Source organism: Podarcis pityusensis, assembly GCF_964106645.2.
Source record: "Podarcis pityusensis genome assembly, chromosome: 11".
Taxonomy (NCBI): domain Eukaryota; kingdom Metazoa; phylum Chordata; class Lepidosauria; order Squamata; family Lacertidae; genus Podarcis; species Podarcis pityusensis.
This window is the reverse complement of record NC_138036.1, coordinates 23,905,065-23,925,680: the sequence shown is the minus strand read 5'-3', so window position 1 is coordinate 23,925,680 and position 20,616 is coordinate 23,905,065. Positions and strand designations below refer to the sequence as shown.

Sequence of the window (20,616 nt, the reverse complement as noted above, 5' to 3'; positions counted from 1 at the left end):
TCACTGTAATAGTATATTCTCTCTGTTAATTATGAATCAACTCATTATAAAAACAATGTCATTTTATGTATCCATGTAATGAATGTGTAACAGAACTCAAAAGAAGACAATTGTAAGCTACTTAGACAAGCGTCTCTATAAGGCAAAGTGCTGTGATGAATTTTGCTCTGTTTTGAGTTAACATCTTATAAAATCTTGTTTGTTATGCTTATGAGCAGTGTTGAACCCTGATACATATGAAAAAGGCACATGTAGCTCTATATAGAGCTACACTGCTACATTACATCATTTCCAAATAATAATCTAAAACTATACTAAAGCTCCTACATTGTCAGAGACATGCTCTCAATGGGCAAAGGCATCCTTTAATACACGCACATAGTACATGGCAAATTCCCTCCTTTGTAAATTCTTCTATTATGGTATCATAAATGGTTGAGACTTTGAGTGTTATCTGCACAGCTGAGATTCTTTGTTTGGTGCTGATCTCAGTCTGGGCATGATGATGGAAGGTGTCTTGACCCCAGAGTCACAATATTTAACAGCAGCAGCAGCAGCAACAACAACAACAGCTTCAAAGAGAATTGGTGAACTAGAATTTATAAGAACACAATGGTTCTGCTCATTTAGACCTTAAGACCATGGGTTAAAGCCAATTCTCAGAACAGACTTCTTGAAGTTGATGGACATGACTAATGTAGGCCCATACATTTCAGTGGAGAGCAGAACTTGGTTGGATACAACCCCATGAATTTCTTTCCCACTGCAAATGTTAAATTAACAAAAACAAAAGGAGGAAGATTGTGTTACAATTCTAAACCATTGCTGGTTTTAGCTGTGTACCACCTCCAGTTTTGCCAGTTTCCACTTAAAGTTGCAGGAGACCCCTTCAGATCAGCCCTCAACTGAACGGCTTTGTTTTGTAGAGGAACAGCACAGCTCTCCATTCTGGAATCTATTATGATTCTGTTTGTGAAACCACCACAACTGGGATAGGGTTCATGTCTTTGAACTCCATATGCTGAGTTCCTTGGAAGAAAGGGTAGATATTAATGTGACAGGCAAATCAATAAATGTTATGTAAAGAACCATGGCATTCAAAAAAGAGCCATGAATATAAAATATGCAGTTAGTCCAGTGTTTAACATATTAATACATCTTCTCTCTTTTTTTCTTTTTACAGGTAAGTACTCCATTCTTCTTCTTTAAGCTGACAGAAAATATATTATGTGCCTGAATTGTAATGAATGGTACAAAAGCAAGCTAGTGAACAGGAAGATGGTGCTGCCTCCTCACGTCAGGATTTCAGAACAGCTTCAGGATGCCCTTGTTTATTTTTGAAGGTTGGTAACAGAAAGTGACCCCGATTTTGACAGGATTTATTAAGTATAAATATAACATATAGTTGTGAAAGATTAACTTGTGCCTGTTGACTGCCTGTATGGAAAAGTACTGTTGCTGAGTCCTCTGTAAAAAGACCAGCCAGATTAATAGTTATAATTATGGGGGGGGGGGTAATTCCATTGTCCGAATGGGATGAAGGAGAAAAATGGTTTGGGGATGTAGTGTTAACTACATAGTGAAGAAGACCCTGGCCTTTGAAATTTTTAAATACTTATTTTGTTGGTGATCTTGCCCCATATATGCACACACACACACACACCAACCAATAATTCCGAACATTGGATTGGCTCTAGAATCAGTTTTCCTGCAGTGGAACTCTGCTAACTGGACATTCCCATGAGCTGAGGAAGATTTTGGTGATTTCTCCTTCCCTTTGCAGCCCCTTAACCACCAACCCCTCAAAATATGCAGCAAACTGTTGGTGGCATGCACCCCAGAACAGTGTGGGAGGCGGTGGCTTCAGAGGGCAGAGGAAATGGATAAAAATCACTCCCTCCCTCTATTGGAAAGCTCCATTTGATCCAGCTCCCCACTGGGAAAGGAAGTAGCGCTTCCAAGAACAGTCCTTCCATTTGTGGAAAAGCCTACTGAATACAACTTGTAGAAGCTGTCTTGCGCACATTTAACTTGCATGATTTCAACTATATGCAGTTGAAGGCTGGCTGGTTTAAATCCCTTAAGTTAAATACAGAGCCGGTGCGCAGAGAGGGCCTTGCTTGGGAAGCAAGGCAGGGAGCTTAAAAACTCTTTTTTTGCTGGATTTTCCTGGAGCAAGAAAAGAAGTTTTAAGCTTTCTGCCTTGCTTCCCAAGCTAGGCTCTCTCCTCTCGCCCGGGTGTGAGATGCTTCCGCAAGAACTCGAAAATACATGTTTTTAAGTATATGCAGAACCCTTGAAACCGAATCCCCACGTAAGTTGTGATTGTACTGTATTTTACTGCCACAGCACATTGAGTTGATGCTGTCAGTCAAATGAAAGATCTCTTTCCTCTAGAGTCAGGAGGTAATTCATTCTCTACCTAATAATAAAAATAATGACGGTAATACTATAAAAGACCTAACATAAAAAAGACCTAGCTGTGCGCGTGCATGCAAATATTGATGTCTGTCACTGTGTGAGTATCGCAGGCAAAGGATCTCTCTTTTTTCCCCCTTGGCTCATTATGAGTCTTGATTGGCAAGTGTTATGTGACTAAGGACTATGTGCCTGCTGGGATAAATTTTAAGGAGCTGCGTGATGCTGATCAAAACACAGAAAAGCGTGTTTGCTACAAGGGGAAGGATTATAAAGATTGTGCACTGTTCCAGCACAAAGTTTCAAACAATTGTAACTAGATGTTAATGGAGGATTCAGCACTGCCAATGGAGAACACAGTCCCCTCCCCAATGCCTCCTCTGTACTCCACCATCAATCCCTCTGATAAGATAATCAAGCAGTGAGCGCCACAAGGATTGTCACAAAAACGCAACCACTGAGAAGCAGGAACACATCAGCGTGCTTGTGGCCGGGGGGTGGGATGGGGGGAGAGACCCAGGAGTACACTAGCAGCCAAAATTGGCTCATAACAGCCCCCCTTTATTAGAATAATACCATAAAATAATGCCATAAAATTATCAAATTTCAAATCAAATCCGTTTATTGTGAGGACCATGCCTGTACACAAACATTAACACAACAATAGTTAAAAAATATTAAAATTCATTACATACTACGCCAACAAAACCTTCATCCCACAAAATAGAAAGAGAGGGAAAACAAGCAACGAGTTAAACAGACGATGAAGGGGTCTTTACATTGTCATCCATAAATCTTTCCCTGGCTTTCATGGCCTTCATCACAAAAACCGCTACCACATGGGTAATACGTGGGTTTGCATCAACTAACAAAAATTTTACTCTATCTTCAGGATTGGTTATAGAGTTGGGTATAATTTGCAGCAATGCGTCTCTAAAGCCCGAGTAGATGGGGCAATAGAGGAGGTAATGTGTAAGATCCTCTTTAATTTTCATAAGGCAAGGGCATAAACGATGTTCTACTGGGGTTTTTGTGAATCTACCGGTCAGATATGCAGTTGGCAGTGTTTGAAACCGTGCCATAGTAAAAGCTCTCCGAAGGGTGGGATCAGTGATCTCCACCAAGTAGTTGGCACAGATTTTGACTGCTTTTACTCGGGGAAACCAGTAGGAAAACCCAGAGTTTTTTATCTTTGTGGAGTCCAAAAAGGCGTCTTTTTCAAAGATCCATTCCCGAACTTTATCAGGGCTCCACAATTTAAGGGTATTAAACTCAGGTAGATTGTATCTGGATAGGATATCTAGTAGGTTTTTATGCCAAGTAGTATTATTTTGTAATGATACAAAGGCTTGTTTAGCCAATAAGGTGTTCGGGGCATCTGTGAGGTTGGTGAAAAAACGCAGGAATCTTAAGTGGGCCCTGGCAGACACAGAAGGTAATCCTACTTCCACTCTTAGCAGAGCTGCCGGAGTACTCTGAGGGAGGCCTAGAATTCTTCTGAGGTAAAAATTTTGGAAGATTTCAAGCCGTTCTAACAGCTTCTGATTCCATCCCCAGAGTTCTACTCCATATAGCATCTGGGGAATCACTTTTCCAACAAAAGCTTTTAGTGCCGGGATCACCAGTTGCCCTCCCCTCGAATAAAAAAAGCTGAGCAGAGCACCGATTGTCCTACGTGTTAGAAGGGCTACAGTCTTGAAGTGGGCAAGCCAGCTAGATGTAGCTTGGAAAGTGATACCAAGATATTTAAAAAAAAGACACTGTTCAATTTGGTGTTCATCTAAAGACCATCTAAATGTGTGGCGAGCTCTAGTAAATACCACAATTTTTGTTTTGTCATAATTTATCTTTAGAGAGTTTTGGGAACAATAAGCTGCGAGCCCCTCCAGCATGCTATGTAGGCCCCTTCGAGTAAGTGCCATGACAGCCATGTCATCAGCATATAGTAATATATTCAGGTGTTTGCCTTCCAGGGCAGGAGCTGATGACTTATACTTTGCCATATGTTGAACAATGTCATTTATATAGAAATTAAAGAGGAACGGCGCTAACAAACAGCCCTGTTTAACCCCTTTCCCCAGTGGCAGTGGGTCAGTATAGTTGCCTGACATCCCAGTTCTGATTTTAACTGTGGTGTCTGAATGTAACTCTCTAAGTATTTTGAGAAGTCGTCTATCAATATCTGTTTCATATAGTTTTTGCCATAATTTGTCCCTACAGATTGAATCAAAAGCGGATGTGAGATCTACAAAAGCCACAAAAAGTTTGCTCTTATGTACCTTTGTATACTTATCTATCATTGTCTGTAGTACCAAACAATGGCCTGTTGTACTATGGCCCTTTCTAAACCCTGCCTGTTCCGGATTAAGCAGGTTAGAGTGGTCAGCCCAGTCAACCAGTTTATTTAGCAGGTAGCGAGTATAAAGTTTATACACAATGTCCAGGAGACTTATGGGGCGATAGTTTGAGGGGTCTTGGGGGTCTCCCTTCTTATAGATGGGGGCTACCAGGCTCAGTTTCCAGTTTTCTGGGATTTTGCATATATCATTTATTACCGTAAAAAGTTGGGCCAAAATAGCAGCCCACCACTGGGCATTTAGTTTAAACACCTCAGGAGGAATCATATCCTCACCGGGAGCTTTGCCATTCTTGAGTGTTTTAATTAGCTGTAAACATTCTGATTCGGTAACAGGATCCCAGCCCATTAATAGATCGTTTTTAAGAGGAGGAAACTGGCTCGGTTTAGCAATGTTTGGAGCTGTATATAGCCGGGAAAAATGTTGGTACCATAAGTTAGATGAAATACTGTTGGTTACAATTTTCCCTTTGGGTGAAACTCCCTGAGCAATTATTTCCCAGAACTTTTTGTCGTCCCGCAATTTGATCGCTTTGTCAAGTGCCTCCCATTGTTCCTTTCTGTAGAGGGATTTCTTAAATTTTAGAGTATTTTTATAATGAGAACGCCACCTGTGCAGGTTTTCCAATGAGGACAGGGTCCCTTCCTGTTTTACCTTATTTTGTAATTTCCTAAGCAAAGATCTTAGATTCCTACAGTCTTTGTCGAACCAGGCCCTCGAGTTGTTTTGTTTTTTGGGAGGGTTGGAATTCGTGAGTAGTGGGAAGAGCGACTCTGAGACCTGCTGAAATGTTGAAAAGGGGTCAGAAATAGATGAGATACACTGGTCTCTCAAGGCCAGTAAGTCTGATGAATGCAGGTGTAGTTTGATTTTAGATTCCAGGTCGCTGTTCCATTTACGCCTACGAAGGGCCAGAGTTGGAGGTGGGTCTGCACAGTGATTGCGGTATTGCGGATCCTCCAAACCACGGGGAATTAGTGAAATTGATATAGGAAGATGATCACTCTCAGTTCTATTGAAAGTCCTGAAGCCCTGTGACCTCTCCAAGAGTTTTGGGGAGACCAGGATATAATCAATAACGCTCGCACCTCTAGGTCCAAGGAAAGAAAAGAAACCCCCTGACCTGTCCATATGGGTACCATGCAAATTATACAAATTATGTTTGAAGGCAGTCTCCATTAATGTAATGCCTGCCTTATTCAAGACCTTATCGTCAGAGGACCAGGGAATAAACCAATCTGCCTCTGGCAGGAACTGAGATTTAGAGCAGTACGTATTAATGTCATTTCCTATCCTGGCGTTGAAATCACCTGCCAGCAGGATATCCATGCCAGGGAGTTCTAGTTCAGCCTTCTCCAAACATAGCTCTAAATCTTCCCAGATTTGTGACGACTGGGGAGGGGTGCCTATGGGAGGGATATATATATTAAAGCAAAGGAAATCTCCTCCTTCACTGCTAGAAATAAGTAAGATTTGTAAATTGTTACTCTTCACCCACTGCTGTTGCCGGGCCTTGCACTTTAGCTTGGTAGAAACAAAAGTGACTAAACCACCACTAGGTCGGCCTCGGGAATTTGGTTTTATCGCAGGGGTGGCAAAGGCTTCGTATCCCTGTAAAGAGGGGACATGGAGATCTAGACACCATGTCTCCTGTAGACATAAAATCTGAAATTTTGTAAGGAAATCCAGAAGGTCGACGTCACCCTGCTTAGATAGCCATCCCGCCACATTCCAGGATAGAATGTGGAAATAGGGTGATGGTGGAAATAGTGGCAGTCAATCTCTTTTCCGGTGGTTTGAGGCTCCTGAGCTGGGCTCCTCCTCTATCTGCCCTGCTTGGTGGTTCCAGGTTTGAGGTCGCTGGTCCCTAGGTAGGTGTGATAGCTTTAACTGGGGGGCCAATAGGTTGATTTGGCCCAGAGGATCTTCGATGACACCGTTACAAATATCATGTTGTTCAGCTGATGTATCATGATGTTCAGCTGGTTTTCGCAGAGCAAGGGTTTTGCCGACCCGTATAGGCTGTACAGGTAGCAGGTCGACAGCTGCATCTTGCGTCGGTACTGCTAGCGGGTCAAAATTTGACAAAAGCTGTGGATCTTGATTGCGTATTGGGCTTAGAATAATGGAAGCCTCCAATTCCGGCATCGAGGCATATGAGGACGAGAGCATTTCAGACTGGTCTTGCTTGGGTAGTCCAATGCCAGGCTCGTTGCACGTAGAGACCAGGGTACCAAGCGGGGGGTGTAGGAAATCAATTAAGTCATTTGCGGGCAGGCTTGCCACTTCCTGTGGGGTAATAGATCCCGGCTCCATTCCCCCGTCTATTTGTTCTTTATGGCGCACAGGCCCAGCATCAACACCGACAGCACCTATCCTGGTGCATAGCGGTGTACGGGTCAGATTGGTGAATACCCTTGTAAAATAGATGTACCATTTTCTTGTGCGGTTTCTTAATTTTAGAATCTTTGCAACGAAATGGGCAGATCTAAAGTTAATAACCATACGTCTCATATAAGGTCCAGAAGGCAGCCATGAGATGTCCACGATATCTACGGGGCGTAATGTCTGCCCCAGCAGTTGGGTCAGGGAATTTGTGACTGAATGTTTATCCGCCCATTTGTTATAATTCAAGGGGTGGTTTCCCACCAGTACTGCAAGTTTGCTGTTCTGGAGTTGCAGACTTGAGTTTTGTACTTGGTTGGGCAGGCATCTCACTTGTTTTTGTGCAAGGTTGGCCTGCACACTTGGGCAGGGGTGAGCGGAGTTTGCAATATTGTTAAGCTGAGGAAGTGAGGGGGGGCAACTGAACAAGCCAAAGACTTTTTCAAGCTTCTTTTCGATCCCATCCAGCCTTTTATATAAGTTGATGATGGTATGTGTTATCAACTCAGTCTGGCAGATTAGCAGTTCCAGTGCCTCTCGGTCCTTGTTTAACTGGGCTGGTGACTGGGATAATTCAGGTGAAGTTTTTTGCAGGGACTCAAGAGTCTGTTCCATCTGTTCCTTCATACACAGGCTCGAGGCTAGTTGTGGGCCATCCACAATGCCGGCAGGCTCCTCATGAGTAGTACTGGGAGCAAGGACCTCATAGCTGTTTGCTGTGGGGAAGTTTCTACAGATCTCATTTAGGTCATTGTCAGGCAAGAAATCCCTGATATTTGTCTGTTTTTTGGCAGTGCTCGTAGCTTCATTGGAATGCTGCCTGCGGCGTTTCTTCCCTCTCATGTCGGCAAGAAAATAGGGAGAAAATTTCTCAAAATAGCAGGGTCAGGGCAGGTTGTGCTGTTAATGAGCCCTACTCCCTTTAACAGTCTTTATCTGCCGCGTTTTCTTGCAGATTTATGGGAGAAGTAGAAATAATCTAAACCATAAAACTTCTAAAATAAACGCCTTAAGGCATCTTAGAGCCCTTAGAACCCGTCAAAGCAGATAATAAAAATATAGCTTTACCGAGCATAAGACAAGGCTGCCGCTCACGTCGCCATCTTGGATCCACCCCCTAAAATTATATATCATTAGAAAGATAATCTAATGCAGATTGCAATACAACAAACTGTGTTGAATCATCTTTATCATATCAAAAGTTATATCCAAATAACCAGAAAGGGAAGCACAACTGCCTTTTGTAACAAGAAGCGGATTTCCTCAGCTCATAAATGACCGATGACAAACAGAGTGAAAAATGTTGACTGGTCACCCAGAAAGCAATGCAATAGCCCTGACCTGAATTGAAAATGTGTGGAGCTGTTAGCTCAGTTGGTTAGAGTGTGGTGTTGATTATTCCAAGGTTGCAGGTTTCAACCCCACAGAGGACAGCGGCATATTCCTGCATTGCAGGGGGGTTGGACTAGGTAATAGTAATAATAATAATTTGTTATTTATACCCCGCCCATCTGGCTGGGTTTCCCCAGCCACTCTGGGCAGCTTCCAACAGAACACTAAAATACAATAACCTATTAAACATTAAAAGCTTCCTTAAACAGGGCTGCCTTCAGATGTCTTCTAAAAGTTTGGTAGTTATTTTTCTCTTTGACATCTGGTGGGAGGGCGTTCCACAGGGTGGGTGCCACTACCGAGAAGGCTCTCTGCCTCGTTCCCTGTAACTTGGCTTCTCGTAGTGAGGTAACCGCCAAAAGGCCCTCAGCACTGGACCTCAGTGACCAGGCAGAATGATGGAGGTGGAGACGCTCCTTCAGATGATTCTCAGGGTCCCTTCTGACTCTACAATTCTATGATTCAATTCTATGGTCTGGGAGCGATATGCAGCTGTAGGTTAGAAAGTGAGAGAGAACCTCTTGCATCCTTCTAGGACACCCCAGATGTTTTAGATCACTGCTTCCATTTGCCTCAACTAGCACACCGTGCTGCCACAGATGGGAGTTCATTTCATCTAACTACAATATTTATAGCCCATCCTATATTCAAAGATCTCAGGGAAAGGGACAGTGAAGCTCATTAAACATCACATTCCATGCTCATAAAAAACAGATAAAAATCAATTTCAGGCCATCATTGAACTGCAGCGGTGACCTAATCCAGCTGAATATTATTCGCTCCTCAAAGGCTTGGCTAAATAGCCAGGTTTTTAGCTGGTTCTAAAGATGAACATTGTAAGTGCTGGCCAAATTTCTAGGAGGAAGGGAGTTGCATAGGTGGGGTGCTATCAGCGAGAAGGCTGATTTCGTGATATGACTTACCTGTTATACTAAGAACTAGTTGAGACTATAGATTGTAATGTTAAGGGCTGATTTTTCAGGTCAGCAATTCAAGAACCTGGTTCCCTATGTATTTTTATAGTTGTATAAAAGGAAAACATTGGTTCTTGGGTGTGATGTGCAGAATGAGCCTACAGAGGGCATTGCAATCCCTTTGATGTTGTGTAATCCAGCATTCTATAGTGAAGTGGACTACTATTCACGGTATTTTTCCATATGTTTCACAGAATAGTTAATTTTGCTATATCCTGCTAATATGCATAAGCAGTAAAAGTACACATTATGCATCAGCAAGGCAGCTGAGAATTGGCTTGTGTTTATGGGGACGAGACATGCTACAGATCCAGGTCTTGTTTGTGTAGTCTGGAACACAATTAATAGGAGTCATATTTCCCCCCTATTAAGATCTAAATGTCCTCAGGGTCTATAGTGGGGATGTGGGTATCTCCCAACCTAGGTTTTTCTAGATGGTATTTCACACCCCCTCACACCCCCTTGTAGTTAAAGTATATTCCAAGGCAAAAACTGTAAAATAAAATGTTACTTGCTAAACATTCTTGTCAGGGAACTGACATCGGAGCTAGAGGCGGAGGGAAGGCTCTCTAATGATGCTGGAGAAGGGCCCAGCAGGGAGAGAGGCAGCTCAGCAGATGGGGAAGCAAATCAGCGCAACACCAGAGATAAAGGGGGGCAGATGGGGGAATCGGCGAGAGGGCTCCAGGACTCTTCACCGGACACCAGCGGGGAGAGCACGGGTCCTCCGCTACCCACGCCCTCCCTGCGCAGAAGGCTTCCGCGCAGGGAGAGTAGGAGGAGACTTGGCGTCAAACAACTTTAATGTTGGAAAAGGTTTAAGAAACACCCACTGACGGATTCTGCTAGCGACTGAGGCAGCCACGAAGTGAAGGGCTGTCCAGACAGAAAGGTTTAAACAAGGCAACATAGCCAGGAGAGGCGGCAACTTACGCACGAGCAACCCATACTCATTACAATTCTATTCCATTCAGTACTATAGCAGGCTTCCAAACTGATTTAAGTGTATATTTACATATAATTTAACATCCTGAACAATCCTATAAAAATAGAATTATGAATTGGAATTACCGTATTTTTCGCTCTATAAGACGCACCAGACCATAAGACGTACCTAGTTTTTGGAGGAGGAAAACAAGAAAAAAAATATTCTGAATCTCAGAAGCCAGAACAACAAGAGGCATCGCTGTGCAGCGAAAGCAGCTATCCCTCTTGCTGTTCTGGCTTCTGGGATAGCTGCGCAGCCTGCATTCCCTCCATAAGATGCACACAAATTTTCCCTTACTTTTTAGGAGGGAAAAAGTGAGTCTTATAGAGCAAAAAGTATGTTATTTTTGAAAGTGTCTTCAATTAAGAAGATTGGGAAAGTGAAAATGTAGAGATTTAAAGCAGACCTTAATACCTGAAAACCCCCCAAAAATACTAATAAAATTAGTGGACAAAAATTAGAGCCAAGAATAAATTGCAGAAACCTTGGTTATTGTGGAGTCACAGTATACACCAAATACATTGCAATCAGAAATGTCAGAAGTTGACTTTGTTGATGTAATAAACAAAGCCACATCTAATGACACTTCTAATTCAACTTCCCATCATAAAGAAAACCAAAATGGAAATACTGATCTAATAAGTTCTATTACAAAAACTTTTGCTAGAAAAACAAAAAACCCTCAGAAGAAAGAATAAATAAATTTCTCAAAGAAACAAAAGTTTTCTGACAATACTGATTTTATTCTGTGAACTGCCCTGAGATCCCCAGGTATAGGGCAGGATATTATTATTATTATTATTATTATTATTATTATTAATACTAATAATAAATAACACATTGCAAGAAAAAGACATAGATTTTTAAAAACGTTGTGAAGAAAGAGATAAGCCCATGAGTTCCTTCCTCCTTTCTCTTTTGCACATTAATTATTTGTTTCCAGGGTTTCTAAAACTACATTTTCCCATTGTGATGAAAATAAGAAATGGTGGCTTAAGCTCTCATTACAGTTTTAGCTTGTAAACCAGAATCAAGCTATGGTCTGCAATCCTGTTTTGTAGTCAAAGCACAGTTTCCCCGTTTGGACATAATGGACCACTGTTGTGTAAGGAACTATGCAAATCGTTGAATTAAGTTACAAGGAAAGAGGAAAAGGGAGTGGATAAGAACAGTGCTCATTCTTAGCCTGATAAATCATGGTTTATTAGGCTACTATCACTACATTCAAACTGGGCCTTTATCTAGACATGTTACCATGGAATGGGCAGGTATCTGTGTAACTTTTTCAAGGCATTTATTTATTTTATTCTCTCCTACCCACCACGAAAATTCAGGAGCTTGTATTATTATTTAATTGCTGCCAGCAGAGAATTTTGTCCCAAGAAGGCAGTGGCTGTGGTTGGACCAATATTGCCAATAAGCAAGGGTGTGCAGCAAACAAGCAATTAGTAAGATTAGCCACAGTTTGTCATACCACTTGACATTCTACAGTTAATTAAGCATAGCTTCTTTGTGGCCACACCAGATGCGGAGGGAGAAGCTTGTGAGCCCAGGAGAAAGCTAGGCTTGACCCCCATCATGATACACCAGAGTTTATTGTGGAGTCAGAATGCAGCAAATGTGTCCATTGAAGGTTGTTCAAGATTAAGAAGGGTCCTCTTGGCCTGATCTGACTGACTTCCAGGGAAGGTACCACTCTGAATATCAGTTTCTGGGAATCATGTATGAAGAGTGCTGTTATTCTGTAGGCTTCTCATAGACACCTGGCTGGCCACTGTGTGAACAGGATCCTGGACTCCACGGGTCTTTGGTCTGATCCAGCTGTGCTGTTTTTATGTTGTTAATGTAGTCAGTAGAATTTTCTAAAACAGCGAAATGAAGCAGTATTTAAAGATTAGTGGTAGGGCCCCCCACAAAATTTCCCTTTTTAAAAACAACAACAACAACAACACCAGAGGAGGTGGAGTTGCGGGCTTCACGCTCTCAGCCTCCGCGCGATTGAGGGGATCCCTGGCTGCGTCATCCCCTGGCCAGCCAATCGGCTGGCCAAGGGGGGGCGTGGCTTGCACGATATCACACTGGCGCGGCCATGGATCTCCCTCTTTTGCCGCCTCAGCTCATCGGGAAATGATGTTTGTTTGGTTGGCTGACATATCTGCTGGGATTAGGGATTGGTTGCAGGTCTGAGGGTATTGGCGGCAAGCTTTTGCTCGAGTGGCGGTTAGGCATTGGTAGGGGCATTCTCATGCAGATGAAGGGGGGAGGAAGCGCCATCACCTCCCCTGAATATCGAAGGGTAGTCCAGTAAAGGATTCCGGGGGGCGTGGCCCTGTCCGAAGCCTATGGAGGTGAGGGCCTAAGGCACACCCCCGAGCGGTGACCCCGGGGGAGCTCCTAGTTGGTGTGCATCAGCAGGACGCCCCCTAGTGGTGGTCTTCAAGACCCCCTTCCCTGTCTTCAAGCAATTGGGCTGAAGCCGGATAGTCAGTTAGGACCAATGCCTAAGCCAATACCACTCATTCCTGTAACCAATAAAGTTGTGGCCATTTTTTGCCCATTAACCTAAATATCCGTGTCATGTGTCTTTATTTCCACTGGGGGGAGGCAGGAACTCGCCACGGAACAACAACATAAAACCCATGCCCGCCTGCCCCACACTTGATCTGTAGGGCAGGTGGAGATGCAGCTGGATTGGCTGCTCACATACCCATACCCTGCAGAAATCCAGGTTGAACTTCCTGCACATTAGGCGATACGCTGATGCTCAGTCCTGCTTGGTCACTGTCTCCCCTCCACCCCCATGGGTCAACATTGATGGGTAGGAGGGACTACGCAACTGTCAAGCTCCCGACATAATTATGACATCAGATCATTCACAGGTATGTGGCCCATCTGTCAAAGGTGGCCCATGACATGCAGGGAAATCCAGCCTACTTGGCAGAAAAGGTTCCCTAACTGTTTTACAGATCCTTAGAAGAATTAGGAGTTAGGTGAAGGAAGAGTGAATGACTTGGTTCTTTTATGAAACTAAGCATTATCCTGCTCTCACGAAGTAAGTCCACTGCATTCATTGAGATTTACTCCTAGGCCATTAGTGCTTCATTGCAACTTATTCTGGCTCCCACCTTGAATCATTAGTTTTTCCAAACAATTACCATTTTAAGTCTCCCATAGAATAGGCAAAGAAGACATCTTCTGCAATGCTAAAATGAAAAAATAAATAAATGTCAAAGCTTAGTGAGATTCTTCGGGTTAGATTTTTTGAAAAATGGACCCTTGAGGTGTATCTACACAGCAAGAGAAATCCATATGATGGCTTTGTGTAAGTTTCACTGCAGTGTGATTTGCATTGTACTGTGGATTGGCTATGCGTCATCAGGACAAAAACCAACATATACAACAATACGTTAAATCAGGGCTGAGGAACTTGAACTACAACTTCCACCATCCTGGCATGATAGAATCTGGAAAATCCGGAGGGTGCTGGTTTCTCATCCCCAGACTAACTCCTTATAAGTCAACTTTGTACTGCTAACAGCAGTACAAAGAGAAGTGAAGTACAATACAGTGGAATAAATTTCTGCTGCTTAGAAAAGGCAAGTGAGTCCTAAAGTAGCTGGTCTATAGATCAGATTAATCTTTCCACGCTTAGAATTATGAAAGTCCAGTTTGCTCATTCCTCACAATACCTTCCCAAACATTTGCAAGGCCAGATAATGTGCAAATGTTTGTATAGCATTTAGGCAAGTACTAGGTTATAGTAATCTCCCTCTTTATCAACTATATTTCTGGGCAATGTAAATTATTGACAGGCAAGCATCATCAACAGGTCCTTTATATGTAGTCATCTTCATCATTTTCTCAGGGTACAAAAACATCACATGCTGAAAGGCAGAGTAGAAGATGTACTAACTGAAGCTGTTAACGAAGAATTCACTTCTGATGAGGTTGCAGGCAATGCGATGCCATGTTGGTAGATCAGAACATTGGGTAATGTTAGATTGAAGCACTGGCAATGTCTCTATAGTGACAGAAGTCTAGGTAACAAAATTGTACTAGTAGTTTTATTGGTACAGGGCGAAAGACTCAGATCCCAACATCCATTCCTTAAGAGGCACTTTGGTTCTGTCGTTCGTTCAAGTGTTATGGGGAAACTATTGTTTTGGAATTAGTTATTATCTGTTGTTGCCTTGAATGGTCTGCTTTTTATGACGATGTTTATTTTTGTTGCAACATTTTATTGCTTTCAGCCTTGCAAGCTGCTTAGCATTTCCACAGGGAGAAAAATTATGGAGTAAAAAATGACATATCTGGTCAAAGCATTTCTATAATACTTTTCATAGATTTAGGTTAAGGTTACCAGATTTTTTTCAATGAATCTGGGGACACTTTTCAACTTCCTACTAAGTAGATGGATTTTGTCAGGGGACTGATTTGTAAATCCAGGGACTGTCCCTGGGAAATGGGGACATCTGGTAACCTTAATTTAGGTTGCCATCCTGTAGAAACTTGGGAGTACATCTCTCTGAACTGAGTAGACATGGGTACAACTGCACTTTTAGACATTTGCCTTAAAATTATCTGTCTTCTGGGGAGTTGTTTGCCTGGGCTAGACAGTGGTACCTCAGGTTACATACGCTTCAGGTTACAGACTCCGCTAACACAGAAATAGTACTACCGTTTAAGAACTTTGCTTCAGGATGAGAACAGTAATCGTGCGGCGGCGGCAGCAGGAGGCCCCATTAACTAAAGTGGTGCTTCAGGTTAAGAACAGTTTCAGGTTAAGAACAGACCTCCAGGACAAATTAAGTTCTTAACCTGAGGTACCACTGTATTCAAAATTAACAATTTATAGGTAGAAATCCTTTTTTCCTGTTACTAACCTTCCTGTTAACTAGATGGTGGATGGAGGATTAGTAATAGGAGAAAAGGATGTCAAGCCATCAATTGTTAATTCTGAACATATTTTGTTTCCATCCATATCCATGGTATCCTAAATTAAGAAGTAAAACCATGGAAGCTGATATTGCATGAAGGAAAGAAAGAAAGGGACAGCGTGTATACTTAAAAATGAGACAGCCAGTCTCCACAGAGAATGCAAATTAAATTTTCAACAGTTGATACACCATGTGCCACAAAAACTATATACATTAACAATAGGTGGTACCGACCTAACATTTCTAAAATGTCTTTATTTTGCCTATTCAGTGAGAAGCATTTGTGCTAAAATCCAGATATTATTCTAAACTTAGCAGCAACAGCTGATATTCACACATTATATTCACCTAGGAAAATGAATAAACACAATTGTTCTGCTATGGAGCTCCAGCAATATGCTGCCCATGTATTTTAATGGGTAACATTATATACAATGGCAGCAATGGGTTGAAATCGCTTTAACTTTTTCTCTTTGAAATGGCTCTGTTGTACAAGTCTGGCAGTTTTATGTGTGATACATACATACCCCCCCCCCTATAATTTAGTTCATTTTTAAATGATTTTTTAAATTTAAGAATGAGTCCATAATACTTGCTAGATAATTAAAAATCATAATCATTAAAGCAACTTCTCCACTAAAGAAATGAAGAAGAAATCGTGGGCATCAACAGTCACAAAGCAGTCCTATTTACAATCCAAAAAATGCAAAATGCATGCACAAAACACCCAAGACCAAAACGATGCCTCCTCAGTTCAAATAATTCAATGGAAACCTTGATTCCTTACATAAAATTTATTATTCGCTAAATAGTTTAGAGGAAACCTGTGATAGAATGATTGTTCTGTTGCCCTTGGCCTCTCCAAACCAGTGTTTTAATATGGATTTATCCTTAACACAATAATAATGCATTTGTGGTGGATTTATTTTGTTTTATTAATGCTTCTCCGATGTTTCCCAAAGCTGCCACATCATTGCTGTCCAGGGCCCTGTAGCAAAGCGAAAGGGGGAGAAAAAGAAACCAGACATTCATGGTATAAAAAGTTACAGAACAGCAGCAAGATGTTATGAGATATTCTCAGACTGGAAACGAAGCAGACATGAATAGTGCAGAAAGTGGGATTGTGTGTGACTGCTCCAATAGCATCAGCAGCTCAAATCATCATGAATAGGCAGTGAAAAGGGTGTCTGGGTGGGCCTCTTCCCGTTTGCTGATAAGTGTATAAGGCAAAATGTCTCTTGCAAGGAATCAAGCATATTCATTGCTCCTGCAGGACTAGATTGGCACTTTTTGCTATTCAGAGCATGCAGATCATTCGCTCAGCCAGGTCACCAAAGTCTCTGCATGACAGTATTTAAGCCTATTTTGGCACAAGCAATATGCTTCTCTTCTGTGGAAGTGAGGCCCTCCTAATCACCTACCTTTTTTTGATGGGGGAGGGGGGTTGACCAGCAGGAACGGGTGAGTAGCAACAGGGATAGTATTAACCATGCGTGGGGCACGGGTGGTGCTGTAGTCTAAACCACTGAGCCTCTTGGGCTTGCCGATCGGAAGCTCGGTGGTTTAAAACCCTGCAATGGAGTGAGCTCGTTTCTCTGTCCCAGCTCCTGCCAACCTAGCAGTTCGAAAGCACACCAGTGCAAATAGATAAATAGGTACTGCTCCGGCAGGAAGATAAACAGTGTTTCCGTGCGCTCTGGTTTCTGTCACGGTGTTCCATTGCACCAGAAGCAGTTTAATCATGTTGGCCACATGACCCGGAAAACTGTCTGCAGACAAACGCCGGCTCCCTCGGCCTGAAAGTGAGATGAGCGCCGCAACCTCCTAGTTGCCTTTGACTGGGCGTAACTGTTCAGGGGTCCTTTACCTTTACCTTTAGTATTTACCACATTTTGAGTTGTGGTCATCTCAGAGGGGATGGGATCGATTTTTAACAAGACCACTCTTCTTGACGCTCAAATTTCAAGGTAATTTGGCACCATCTCTACTCGCTTTACATGGGAACTTGTAGTTATGGGACTGGCCTGGCAAGAAGAGCTCTGCTGGATTAGTCCAAAGGCCCATCTAGTCCAGCATCCTATTTCTCACAGTGGCCAGCTGAATGCACATGGGAAGCCCACAAGCAGGACAGGAGCACACTAGCACTGCCCCACTGCTGCCCCCCAGCAATTGGTATTCAGAGGCATGTTGTCTCTGGTCATGGAGGTCACATTTAGCCATCATGGCTAATAGACATGGATAGCTTTATCCTCCATGGATTTGTCAAATTCCTTTTTAACGTCACCTAGGTTAATGACCATCACCACATCGTGTGGAAGCCTCAGTGATAAAGTAAGCAAAAGCAAGCAGCTTGATGCAGATTTAAAATAGTTTAATTGCTTGAACATCTCTTCAGAAGATGCCTCAGAGGCACAGCCATTGTTCCCTTTTGCCAGACAGTTGGGGACTTAATTCAATAAAAACCCTGAAGACCCAAGTTCACATTCTCTGTACAGATTTTCCATCACAAAGAGCCCCGTATCCTGTTGCTATTAGGCTTAACAGTACTTTGCTAACCAAACCGGAACATTGGCTCATGAGCCTGCTCAGATACCCATTGGCATTGCTAAGCAGTGGTGAATCTGTATGTCCACTTTCTCTCCAGGTGACTTTGAGCATCTGTGTCTATTATCACAAGCAAATGCTGAGCATTACTATGTAGGTGACCCTGAAATTGTGTGCTGAAACGATTGTGGAGAAAGACACACACGTTATATATATTGTTTGGGAAATAATATGAAAAGTGCAAGGGGACCATGTACAGCTATGAGGAAGCAAGTATAGATAAGCTGCAAGTAAAAACGTGTTTTATTTTTTCCACTGTTGAGTGAACATTTAGGATTGATTTATAAGACCTTTCTTGAAGAAGAAACAGCTGAAGAAGAAGCTAACTTCAAGTCAGATTAGCTTTTTAATTTCTTTTATCTTTGGGGCAATGTGACTAGTTTTCCTAAAATAAAGGCTGGTCACATCCATGTTAATTTTCCAGCCTGCAATATGTGCAGCTGGAGAGGATAATTTTTTTATTCCGGTTCTTGGACAACTGACACAAACGTTTGGCACCTCTCCTGTCCTGTTATTTCAGTGCTGTCGCCTCCTTCCCCCAACAACTTTCCAAAGCAACTCCCATTGGAACATAAGCAGACTGTTGAATCAGACCAGCTAAAGGTCAACCTAGCCTGTTTCCCGCAGTAACCAATCAGATGCTTATGGGAAGCCCACAAGCAGGGCAGGGAGACAATAGCTCTCCACCACGGTTGCTTTCCAGCAACTGGTATAAGTGAAATGTTGCCTTTGAACCTGGAGGTTCTGCTGAGCCTTTATTCATTTATTTCTAAGGGGCATGCATAAATATTAAAACGCGTACAGTGGATAAGATAAAATCAATAACAAAAACAGCTTCCTTTATAATGTCTGGTGAAATGGAAAAGTCTTGAGCATCTGAAGTTCAACAGGGACACATTATTTCCCACCAGCCTGCTGGGACTTAGGTTCTAGTAATTTAGGCCTGCAGGGCTTGCTCTTGTGTATAAGAAAGCTCCTTATATTTACAGCAGGAGCCCATGAAGTGAAAAGCCTCCAGCTCATTCACCCTTCTTCACTACAGCTATCAAAATTGAGAAGGGGCTCCATGCAGGTGCCTGTAGCAGCTTTTCCAGTCGCTGCCTGGGATAGACTTCATACAATGTGGAGCCTTATTCACAGGCTCCAGTGGCCACTAGGCATTTACTATAGTCTTGCGTTTTAAAATCTAATCTAGGCATCTTGCTTTTAGTTGGCTGGCTGCTGAGTTGTGCCCATGCAATGCATTGTTGTTCTTTTTACTATAAATATTAACTTCTGAGTTTACATACAATGTGAGATAACTGTATCATTTGTTTTCAGCATATATACATGGTGTAGACATGTTGCAGAGAGCCACAGTTGGCCCCAACTCCCTGACCAGTTGGTGTTGCGTGCATGTCACAGGGGAAATATCTGTTACCCTTTCACACATTAATATGGTGAAACCAGATAGATGAGCTTCTCCAGAAATGTGAAGCAGCCCTAATATATCATCTGCAGTTTTACTGTTTGCCATAGCTTTCGCATGTAGATGGACTGAGTTGAATTTTCAAAAGAGATCTGAAGAAGAGATTTGCAAGAAAAAGCACCGATGAATTTGAATAAGTGATTTCTCTTTCACCGGGGGAGAGCGTCATCTGAGTATAAATAGTCCATCTCGGCCACCTATTGCTGCACTGTAATTGCAGGGAGCGAGTTTTTAGAGGCTGCATTTGCAGTTGAGCAAGCTGTGCTCAATGTCTGTTGGAAGTGGGGGAGTGGAACTAAGCTCCTGGGAAGCTTTCCATTTTATCGGTTCAACCCGATTGCAACTCGACTCTGAATAAATGCAAGCCACTGCCTGTCTATCAGGGTGAACACAGCAGCCGGGGAGACCAGGACCTTTTACCTTCCAGACAGCCAGAGCACAAAGCTACACCTGAGCTGCCCACTGGAGTTGAATCCATTTCCCCAGATTTCCCAGGAATGTGTCCGTTTTGCCTTTAGCTTTCCTTTACAGCTTGTACCTGGATAAAATGAGTTTGCCATCCAGCTGTGAGCACCTGACTCTGGAGAAGGTGGCCAGATTTCGAAGTGCCTTCATTCACGGATCACCCTATGCTATAAACAAGCCAATTGATATTAAACAGCAAAGGAGACGGTAACTTGGCGTTTTTTCCTGTTATTTTTAGCAAAATGACACACACCCCTTCCTCCTTTTCAGTTTACTGCTTTGTAATCTTTACTTACAGGGGAAGGGAGGGCTGTGTGTATTTGTGAAGAGAGGCATTGTAGCTACCTCTACTGCATATATTTCTTGATTACTTTTAAAAGCTGAAATTGAAAGTGTATGTGGTTTGAGAAAACAGCAAAAAACCCCTCTGTTTTAAATGCACGGGGGTGGCAGTTCTGTTCAAAGTAAATACAAACGATAGGTGCAATCTGGCCATTAGGTATTTATTACTGATTTGAATGGGATTTATGCATCAGTAATAGGAAAAGAGTGGTAGTCAAATGTAATAACTGGTCATTGCTCTCACACATTGTGTTCACGCGTCAGCTTCTTTAATGTGTATTTTTAA

The 20,616-nt window shown here is 42.5% G+C and overlaps 1 protein-coding gene and 1 long non-coding RNA gene across 8 annotated transcripts in view; one reads left to right on the top strand and one right to left on the bottom strand.

Annotated features, from left to right (window-relative positions):
• The window catches only part of PDE4D (phosphodiesterase 4D), a 622,159-nt gene that overhangs the window by 396,519 nt on the left and 205,024 nt on the right, over positions 1–20,616 (top strand). The window contains exon 1 of one of the 7 annotated variants that reach the window (XM_080972596.1): positions 19,817–20,195. The exons of the other annotated variants lie outside the window; for them this stretch is intronic. Coding sequence (XP_080828722.1) covers positions 20,071–20,195 — 125 coding nt within the window. The 5' untranslated portion in view covers positions 19,817–20,070. Of the gene's footprint in view, positions 1–19,816; positions 20,196–20,616 lie in introns of those variants that run through there. 7 annotated transcript variants of the gene reach the window in all.
• Positions 12,091–13,343, bottom strand: LOC308458445. The gene is made up of 2 exons (XR_013977421.1): positions 13,228–13,343; positions 12,091–12,376 (listed from the first exon to the last, which is right to left on the bottom strand). It is a non-coding gene; the product is annotated as an uncharacterized lncRNA (long non-coding RNA).